At 44.6% G+C, this 10,714-nt stretch overlaps 1 protein-coding gene across 2 annotated transcripts in view; it reads left to right on the top strand.

Annotated features, from left to right (window-relative positions):
* LOC115110062 (uncharacterized) overlaps nt 1-10,714 on the top strand; it is a 39,849-nt gene that overhangs the window by 6,937 nt on the left and 22,198 nt on the right. Inside the window, exons 2-6 of one of the 2 annotated variants that reach the window (XM_029635398.2) lie at nt 7,752-7,821; nt 8,281-8,352; nt 8,660-8,707; nt 8,916-9,047; nt 9,227-9,356. In XM_029635398.2, the coding sequence (XP_029491258.1) occupies nt 7,780-7,821; nt 8,281-8,352; nt 8,660-8,707; nt 8,916-9,047; nt 9,227-9,356 (424 nt within the window). In that variant the 5' untranslated portion in view covers nt 7,752-7,779. The remainder of the gene's footprint in view (nt 1-7,751; nt 7,822-8,280; nt 8,353-8,659; nt 8,708-8,915; nt 9,048-9,226; nt 9,357-10,714) is intronic. The other variant, XM_029635399.2, reaches the window with a different exon arrangement.

Raw genomic sequence — 10,714 nt, 5'->3', positions numbered from 1 at the left:
ACAGTTTAAACTCATCTTGGGATTATATATATATCGATTTGTTCTCAAATATGTCATCTGATGTATTCGTTTCAGTCTCTGAATTGTTTCATCAAACTTTTCGCCACCAGTTCCTGATATCGGTGCATAAAAACAAGTCTCCTGAAGTAGCCCAGTGTGGATGTGGGCCCGAGCTAGTTTTCCCTGAGAAAATAGAAAAGAAGCTTACTTATGTAACCATGGTTATGTAAGCTCCAATAGGGATCACTCCAATAGGGTATCCTTCCACGCACAGGATACATTCCGAGTAAGAATGGTATCCTTCCACGCACAGGATACATTCCGAGTAAGAATGGTATCCTTCCACGCACAGGATACATTCCCGAGTAAGAAGGGTATCCTTCCACGCACAGGATACATTCCGAGTAAGAATGGTATCCTTCCACGCACAGGATACATTCTGAGTAAGAATTTCAGATTAGTCCCTTGTGCCAGGTAGTGCTGCGCCTGACCCTAGCTGCCACTTTAGCCTTTTGTATCTCGGTAGCAGTGGCACAGGTTTCCTGGTGCTTCGGGGCATATTTTGGTGTGGGGCTTGGGTAGGCATTTGCCTGTAAAAAAAACATGCAAGTGTAAAATAACATCCAGCCCTTTTCTACTCACCTTTGTCATATGAAAACAACCTAAACACATGACTTGAAAACAAAAATTCGGCAACATGCCAAAGTGAACCTGACCTAGTCCCTAGCCTGGAAATGCAGAAGGATTTCAGCTCAGTTTCATGTTTGTTTCACTAGTCCAACAATGGTGAAACATGGAGGGATTCTATCTGGGTTGAGGCTACCTTCCCGCTACCCGCACACGCTTGTAGATTTGAACAGATCAGCTGAAGTAATACGGTACAAGTTCCTCCCAGTCTATCAAAAGGCAAGGAGGTTGTTCACTGGCTATGGTTTAGGGACAAGGGGTCGATGTAATAATAAGCACTGCAGGCCAACATAACTTCAGAACTTGGGGGCTGTAGTGGCTAGAGGTGTCAGATTACATTCCTCATGCGATTCTAAAACACACGACCATATACAGAAATAAAAAACCTGTGCCAAGTAAATTGAATGTGCACAAACTGTCAATGTGTGTTTAAATGTACCAGTTCTACATTCTTTCGGTTTCTCTTCGAAAATCTCCTCTATTTCACTGGCTTCTGTGATTTCAACATCTTCACATTGCTATGTTGATTTCTGAATGGTGGGGTGAGGGTTTGAATAATGTAACAGTCATTTTTAACAACCTGCAGTTGTTTTTACTAAGTGTAATGCATCTGCGATGTACCGGATGTCCGTTTTATTCTTTGGGGCTGAAATGACTTCCATTTCATTTGCCACCCACACTGCTCTGGCCCACGTCCTCTGAGATTAAAACCTGGGGAAATAGACATTGTTAGACAATATACTATAAGCCATAATTGCAAACCAAACTACTCCAATAGATCTGGTCTTACTTGGCAAAGCTGTACAACAGGGGGGATCACTTTGCAGCCTATGTTAAGGCAGACACAGCCTTGCTGATGAGGTCCTCGGGAGAAATATGAGTTATTTAGTGGATATTTGAGCTACTTGCGATGTGGAAGTCTTTTGGAGGCACGTGGGGAAAATGAAGAAGTTGTCGGTTTGAGTATGTGGTGAATGACATCACAGGCCAGGTTTCCATCGTCTCTTATTTCTTAGACAAAAGGCACGTTTGTCCACGACAGAGGAAGCAACCACCTCACGTGCTAAACTATACTGTATATACGATTGGATGTTCTTGGCGGTATGTTTCACTTGGCTTTATTAACCTGTTGCTCCTACCCTCTACTTTTTTGAACATTTTGTTAAAAATCGCGCAACATTTCAGCGCCCTGCTACTCATGCCAGGAATATAGTACGTTCATATGGTTAGAATGTGTGGATAGGAAACCCTCGGACGTTTTTAAAACTGGTTAAATCACGACTGTGGCTATTACATAACGTGCGTTACATCGGAAAGCGCAGGAAAACCTGATCACAGAAAATGGAAATAAATATCCTTGCGCCACTTCAAGCAATTGTTAACAGTGAGCCGAATTAGATAAGACCGAGCATTCAACTCCCACAGCATCCCCATGTTGTCTAGAGTCTTGTGAATTGAATCCTCTTTGATTCTTGGTTGAACCGAAAGAGGGGCACGACTTACCTCCGGTCTCCGCCCAGATCATTCCGGAAGAGCTCTCTCCTGAAATTTTTTCCAAGACGACAGCTAATGATATTTACATCGCCACGGATGATTTTTATAGCTTATTAACGTTTACTAATACCTAAAGTAGCATTACAAACGTATTTCGAAGTGTTTTGTGAAAGTTTATCGTCTACTTTTTGAATTTAAAAAAATGACGTTACGTTGTGAAATCGCTGTTTTTTTCGTTTATCACACAGTCTACATATAACGATATCTTGGCTTTATATGGCCCGATTTAATCGAAATAAAGACCCAATAGTGTTTATGGGACATCTAGGAGTGCCAACAAAGAAGATGGTGAAAGGTAATGACTGTTTTCTATTTTATTGTGCGGTTTGTGTAACGCCGAAATGCTAATTATTTTGTTTACGTCCCCTGCTGTGCTTTTCTGTTGTAGTGTATTGGTGCATGCTATCAGATAATAGCTTCTCATGCTGTCGCCGAAAAGCATTTTAAAAATCTGACTTGTTGCCTGGATTCACAACGAGTGTAGCTTTAATTTGATACCCTGCATGTGTATTTTAATGAACTTTTGAGTTTTAACTAATACTATTAGCATTTAGTGTAGCACATTTGCATTTCCAGAGCTCTAGTTGGGACGCAAGCGTCCCAACTAGAGGCAAGAGGTTTTAAGACAGTCACAGCATAGGCTTTTGCTGGCACGTTTAAGCCACTGCTGCTGGTTCTCAAACTCAATTAAGCTCAGTGAGTGAGCAGTTGGGAAATACAACATCTGCCAAGTGAGTGAGAACATGTACATTGTATACTGTAAGTGTATCAGCAGCTGTTTGGCATAATCAAGGTAACCACTGAGCACAGACGTCAGTTCAACGTCTAGGTTGGATTCACATTTGGCTGAGTTGTCAACTAATGTGAATTCAAGGTGACATCAACCAAACAAATGTCACCATGTCATTGGATTTAGGGTCAAAGTTGGGCCAAAAAAAGACAAAATGCACTGTACGTTGATTAATTTTTGCACGTCTAATTAGTTTTCTATGTTGATTCAACCCCCTAGGTGACACAGGTCCATTTTAACGACCTTTGGAACTTGGTGACCTTTTTCAGGGCCTTTCTTCTCTCTGATGCCTTGACCCTTTCCCATGAGCTTGAGAACGTTGCCTTTAAAAGGTGCTTAGCTGAAAAGCATAATGGGATTTAATCCTGGACTTAGACCAGCCCACACTCAGTCAACAAACACATTTTTTGGAGTATTTGTACTTTACTTTACTATTTATGTTTTTGATCACTTTTACTACATTCCTAAAGAAAATATTGTATTTTCAAAGTACTCATTACATTTTGAATGCTTTGCAGGATGGGAAAATGGTCTAATTTACACACTTATCAAGAGAACATGTGGTCATCCCTACTGCCTCTGGCCTGGTGCCTCCCTCCAGTCCCTCGACTTCTTGGCACTGACGGAAACATGGATCACCACAGACAACACTGCTACTCCTACTGCTCTCTCTTCGTCTGCCCACGTGTTCTCGCACACCCCGAGAGCTTCTGGTCAGCGGGGTGGTGGCACCGGGATCCTCATCTCTCCCAAGTGGTCATTCTCTCTTTCTCCCCTTACCCATCTGTCTATCACCTCCTTTGAATTCCATGCTGTCACAGTTACCAGCCCTTTCAAGCTTAACATCCTTATCATTTATCGCCCTCCAGGTTCCCTCGGAGAGTTCATCAATGAGCTTGATGCCTTGATAAGCTCCTTTCCTGAGGACGGCTCACCTCTCACAGTTCTGGGCGACTTTAACCTCCCCACGCCTACCTTTGACTCATTCCTCTCTGCCTCCTTCTTTCCACTCCTCTCCTCTTTTGACCTCACCCTCTCACCTTCCCCCTACTCACAAGGCAGGAAATACGCTCGACCTCATCTTTACTAGATGCTGTTCTTCCACTAACCTCATTGCAACTCCCCTCCAAGTCTCCGACCACTACCTTGTATCCTTTTCCCTCTCGCTCTCATCCAACACTTCCCACACTGCCCCTACTCGGATGGTATCGCGCCGTCCCAACCTTCGCTCTCTCCCCCGCTACTCTCTCCTCTTCCATCCTATCATCTCTTCCCTCTGCTCAAACCTTCTCCAACCTATCTCCTGATTCTGCCCCTCCTCTCCTCCCTTTCTGCATCCTTTGACTCTCTATGTCCCCTATCCTCCAGGCCGGCTCGGTCCTCCCCTCCCGCTCCGTGGCTCGACGACTCATTGCGAGCTCACAGAACAGGGCTCCGGGCAGCCGAGCGGAAATGGAGGAAAACTCGCCTCCCTGCGGACCTGGCATCCTTTCACTCCCTCCTCTCTACATTTTCCTCTTCTCTCTCTGCTGCTAAAGCCACTTTCTACCACTCTAAATTCCAAGCATCTGCCTCTAACCCTAGGAAGCTCTTTGCCACCTTCTCCTCCCTCCTGAATCCTCCTCCCCCTCACCCCCCCTCCCTCTCTGCAACCATTTTGAAAAGAAGGTCGACGACATCCGATCCTCGTTTGCTAAGTCAAACGACACCGCTGGTTCTGCTCACACTGCCCTACCCTGTGCTCTGACCTCTTTCTCCCCTCTCTCCAGATGAAATCTTGCGTCTTGTGACGGCCGGCCGCCCAACAACCTGCCCGCTTGACCCTATCCCCTCCTCTCTTCTCCAGACCATTTCCGGAGACCTTCTCCCTTACCTCACCTCGCTCATCAACTCATCCCTGACCGCTGGCTACGTCCCTTCCGTCTTCAAGAGAGCGAGAGTTGCACCCCTTCTGAAAAAACCTACACTCGATCCCTCCGATGTCAACAACTACAGACCAGTATCCCTTCTTTCTTTTCTCTCCAAAACTCTTGAACGTGCCGTCCTTGGCCAGCTCTCCCGCTATCTCTCTCAGAATGACCTTCTTGATCCAAATCAGTCAGGTTTCAAGACTAGTCATTCAACTGAGACTGCTCTTCTCTGTATCACGGAGGCGCTCCGCACTGCTAAAGCTAACTCTCTCTCCTCTGCTCTCATCCTTCTAGACCTATCGGCTGCCTTCGATACTGTGAACCATCAGATCCTCCTCTCCACCCTCTCCGAGTTGGGCATCTCCGGCGCGGCCCACGCTTGGATTGCGTCCTACCTGACAGGTCGCTCCTACCAGGTGGCGTGGCGAGAATCCGTCTCCACACCACGTGCTCTCACCACTGGTGTCCCCAGGGCTCTGTTCTAGGCCCTCTCCTATTCTCGCTATACACCAAGTCACTTGGCTCTGTCATAACCTCACATGGTCTCTCCTATCATTGCTATGCAGACGACACACAATTAATCTTCTCCTTTCCCCCTTCTGATGACCAGGTGGCGAATCGCATCTCTGCATGTCTGGCAGACATATCAGTGTGGATGACGGATCACCACCTCAAGCTGAACCTCGGCAAGACGGAGCTGCTCTTCCTCCCGGGAAGGACTGCCCGTTCCATGATCTCGCCATCACGGTTGACAACTCCATTGTGTCCTCCTCCCAGAGCGCTAAGAACCTTGGCGTGATCCTGGACAACACCCTGTCGTTCTCAACTAACATCAAGGCGGTGGCCCGTTCCTGTAGGTTCATGCTCTACAACATCCGCAGAGTACGACCCTGCCTCACACAGGAAGCGGTGCAGGTCCTAATCCAGGCACTTGTCATCTCCCGTCTGGATTACTGCAACTCGCTGTTGACTGGGCTCCCTGCCTGTGCCATTAAACCCCTACAACTCATCCAGAACGCCGCAGCCCGTCTGGTGTTCAACCTTCCCAAGTTCTCTCACGTCACCCCGCTCCTCCGCTCTCTCCACTGGCTTCCAGTTGAAGCTCGCATCCGCTACAAGACCATGGTGCTTGCCTACGGAGCTGTGAGGGGAACGGCACCTCAGTACCTCCAGGCTCTGATCAGGCCCTACACCCAAACAAGGGCACTGCGTTCATCCACCTCTGGCCTGCTCGCCTCCCTACCACTGAGGAAGTACAGTTCCCGCTCAGCCCAGTCAAAACTGTTCGCTGTTCTGGCCCCCCAATGGTGGAACAAACTCCCTCACGACGCCAGGACAGCGGAGTCAATCACCACCTTCCGGAGACACCTGAAACCCCACCTCTTTAAGGAATACCTAGGATAGGATAAAGTAATCCCTCTCACCCCCCTTAAAAGATTTAGATGCACTACTGTTCCACTGGATGTCATAAGGTGAATGCACCAATTTGTAAGTCGCTCTGGATAAGAGCGTCTGCTAAATGACTTAAATGTAAATGTAAATGACTCACTAAAGACAAATGTATATTTTGTAAATACTCTGAGTGTTGGAGTGTGTCCCTGGCTATCCGGACATTTTAAAACAAGAACAATGGTGCCATCTTCTTTGCTTAATGACATGTCATTTGCAAATGACATTTACTTTTGATACTTAACTATATTTAAAACCAAATACTTTTAGACTTTTACTCTCTAGTAGTATTTTACTGGCTGACTTTCACTTTTACTTGAGTAATGTTCTATACATTTATTGTCGTGGAATATTTCGGGTTTCAAAGGAGAGAGACTTTTAGGTTTCTTCAAAACAATCCAACTTTATTATCGATTAAGAATTGCAATCACAGAGCTGAACAGCGACCACCCATCGGTAATTGTTGAGAGCCCAATGAGCAGATTTAGGGTTACTGCTCTTTATAGCAAAGTGCATCCTCCTGAATATTCATGACAAATAACAGATGTGTAGAATTATACACAGGTACATTGTGATATCAAGCAACAGCCAGTAAGATTTACATTGCACCAGGTTTCTGTCTCTAGGTTATTGTTTATACAGACATACTAATGTAACATAGTCCAGTGTTCATCTGCGATGTGGGAGAAATAAACTGCAGGGAGGGGTACTTGGCCCTGGCAAACAGGCCAGCATTTCACACAGACACTATGCAGTCTAGGTTTTATCACCAAGGCATCGGAAATCAATTGTCAGCGTTAAGCATCAGAGGCTCCTCTCAGATGAACAGCCAGACTCTGAAAGTACTAATACAAGAATACATTCTAATATAAAGTCATGTGAATAATGTTGTAATTTCCACCATATGATCTATCATTTTACTCAAGTATGACAATTGTGTACTTGTTCCACCACTGGTCATGCATGACTATATGTTATGTTCAGCTGGTAGGATATTAACTGCTTGGTTACACATTAAAAGTTAGATAAATACATTCCTTCTGTTATGCCACCAGTAAACCGATCCTACCTCCTGAAATATCCTGAAATATCTACAGTTTTTGATAATGACCAATACAACATATGAAATGTGCTTAACAGCATAGACAATCACACTGATGACACACACAAAGGATGGAAGTGACGCTTGAAAAACATTCTGTCCCTCAAATGGCGGTCAGGAAAAGAATGGTCTGTCAGGAATGTTTCTGTCATGATAAAGCAGTACTAACTGAAAGTTGAGGAAATTTTACAGGGAGAATTGTTGAAGGATTTATTTACTCTCTCTGTCCCCCCCCCCCCCCCCGTCTCTTTCTGCCCAGGGGGAATCCTAATGGTTACCAAGGCAACATGACAAGTGACTTGGCATGGATCATCAGAGCTTGTCTCTTTGTGAGTTCTAGACTCTATATTGCCTCATCATTTCTCACCGACACTATTCAAGCTGTCACAGCACTGACAGGCACACCTGCAGCTGGAGATACCAGTACCCATCTGGGTTTCGCTCACTTTATCATATAAAACAGTGGGCCGTGAATCTTTGATACCCTGAATTGACTGGAAAAGGTTTAACGGCAGCCCTGAAACACACATAGCTCCTACTACTTACGTGCACGTTCTTTAGTTACATATGAATGAAACCAAGTTTGAATTCTATCTGATGTGGTTGTAGTGAAATTGCATATAATTCAATTAGCTATTGACTATTTTTGAATGATTATTTAACCATGCACATTGCACTCTTCAGGTTATTGAGAGATACATAGTGTACTCGACTGATTCCCTCCTTTCCTCTCCTCTGCTTTGATCCTCTACTCTCTCTCTCTCTCTCCTCGCCTCTCCTCTCCTCAGCAGGTGTGCCTGTGGAGAGCCTGTCTGTGTAAGGCGAATGACTGCATGCATAACGAACTTCTGACAGAAATGGTAAATGATAGTCACTAGTTACTCATCACAATTCTTCTAACCTTTTGGTGCATTTTCATACTTTAACATTTTAAAAATAATTTTAAAAAATTACCTTTATTTAACTAGGCAAGTCAGTTAAAGAACAAATTCTTATTTTCAATGACGGCCTAGGAACAGTGGGTTAACTGCCTTGTTCAGGGGCAGAACGACAGATTTGTACCGATCTTGCAGTTTACTAGTCCAACTCTCTAACCACTAGGCTACACTGCCAACCCATAATATGATGTTGAACCTTTAAGTAACTGGTTGCCTTTTTCCCTTCAAGGTAGAACGTCTGCCAAAGGGCTATTTGTTCAGAGTGAACAGAAGTGAGGTATGGGTTCCATTCCATTACTGTACATTCTATCTGTAAAGCCTGACTCCTAACTTGAAATCTGCAAGTGTGAATTGAACTTGGATCCATTGACATACATGCAAAAATGTTATGAAACGGTCAATGTTATGCAAGCTTATCTCAAGCTATGTTTTGGCCGTAAAGGATTAGAAACTTAATTGCTGTCATTTCCACGTGTTTATTACAGGAAAGATTTGTTGCAAAAGCCCTTAGCAGGTTCTATGGGGAGAACTGTAAGAAGGACTTTGAATGCAAAGATTACACTGAAGACAAAACAAATTCTACTGTATGTTACTTACTGACCTGTCTGCATGGGAAGGTAGGTCTATGCCTGTGTGTGTGTGCGTGTGTGTGCGTGTGTGTGTATGTGTGTGTGCGTGTGTGCGTGTGTGTGCGTGCGTGCGCACATGCATGTGCATTGGTTCTACTGTGTGTGTGTGTGTGTGTGTGTCTTCCTCCAGTACTGAGCCTCTTCTTCTTCCTCCCCCTGTATAACAGGAACCTGAGTGTGTCTCCAATGTCACATACAGTCTAGCTGACGTGGAGTTGGTCAGTTTGAAAGGCTTCAAGTGTCTGGTTGAAGATGCATTCAATCAGAAATATAATTTGTCACAAGAACAAGAGGACGGTATGTTTAAAATACCTTTGGTTCCATGACCTCCAGTGCATAAAATCATAATATTACATGAAGTACATCGATAATAGTGCCTTCGGAAAGTATTCAAACCCCTTGATTTCTTCCACATTTTCTTACGTTAGAGCCTTTTTCTAAAATGGATTAAATCCTCAGAAATCTACACACAATACCCCATAATGACTAAGCGAAAACAGGTTTTGATTTTCTTTTGCAAATGTCTAAAAAATGTTAAAGAGAAATACCTTATTTACATCAGTGGTCAGATCCTTTGCTATGAGACTCGACATTGTTTCTACAACTTGATTGGATCAACCTGTGGTAAATTCAATTGATTGGATATGATTTGGAAAGGCACACACCGGTCTATATAAGGTCCCACAGTTGACAGTGCATGTCAGAGCAAAAATCAAGCTATGAGGTTGAAGGAATTGTCCGTAGAGCTCCGAGACAGGATTGGGGAAGGGTACCAAAACATTTCTGCAGCATTGAAGGTCCCCAAGAACACAGTGGCCTCCATCATTCTTAAATGGAAGAAGTTTGGAACCACCAAGACTCTTCCTAGAGCTGGCTGCCCGGCCAAACTGAGCAATCGGGGGAGAAGGGCCTTGGTCAGCGAGGTGACCAAGAACCCAATGGAACCCAAAGACTCTCAGACCATGAGAAACAAGATTCTCTGGTCTGATGAAACCAAGATTAAAATCTTTGGCCTGAATGCCAAGCCTCACATCTGGAGGAAACCTGGCATCATCCCTACGCTGAAGCATGGTGGTGGCAGCATCATGCTGTGGGGATGTTTTTCAGCGGCAGGGACTGGGACACTAGTCAGGATTGAGGCAAAGATTAACGGAGCAATGTACAGAGAGATCCTTGATGAAAACCTGCTACAGAGCGCTCAGGACCTCAGACTGGGCGAAGGTTCACCTTCCAACAGGACAACGACCCTAAGCACACAGCCAAGACAATGTAGGAGTAGCTTCAGGACAAGTCTTTGAATGTCCTAGAGTGGCCCAGCCAGAGCCCGAACTTGGACCCGATTGAACATCTCTGGAAAGACTTGAAGTTATCTGTGCAGCGACGCTCCCCATCCAACCTGACAGAGCTTGAGAGGATCTGCAGAGAAGAATGGGAGAAACTCTCCAAATACAGGTGTGCCAAGCTTGTATCGTCATACCCAAGAAGACTCAAGGTGGTCATCGCTGCCCAATATGCATCTGAGTAAAGGGTCTGAATACTTATTTATGTTTTTTTATATATATATATATATATATATATAAATTAGCAAACATTTCTAAAAACATGTTTTTGCTTTGTCGTTATGGGGTATTGTGTGTAGATTGATGAGGGGAAAA

This window comes from Oncorhynchus nerka, linkage group LG26 (genome assembly GCF_034236695.1).
Source record: "Oncorhynchus nerka isolate Pitt River linkage group LG26, Oner_Uvic_2.0, whole genome shotgun sequence".
In the NCBI taxonomy this organism is placed as follows: domain Eukaryota; kingdom Metazoa; phylum Chordata; class Actinopteri; order Salmoniformes; family Salmonidae; genus Oncorhynchus; species Oncorhynchus nerka.
The sequence above is the reverse complement of the archived record's forward strand: the minus strand, read 5'-3'. Positions and strand labels throughout refer to the sequence as shown.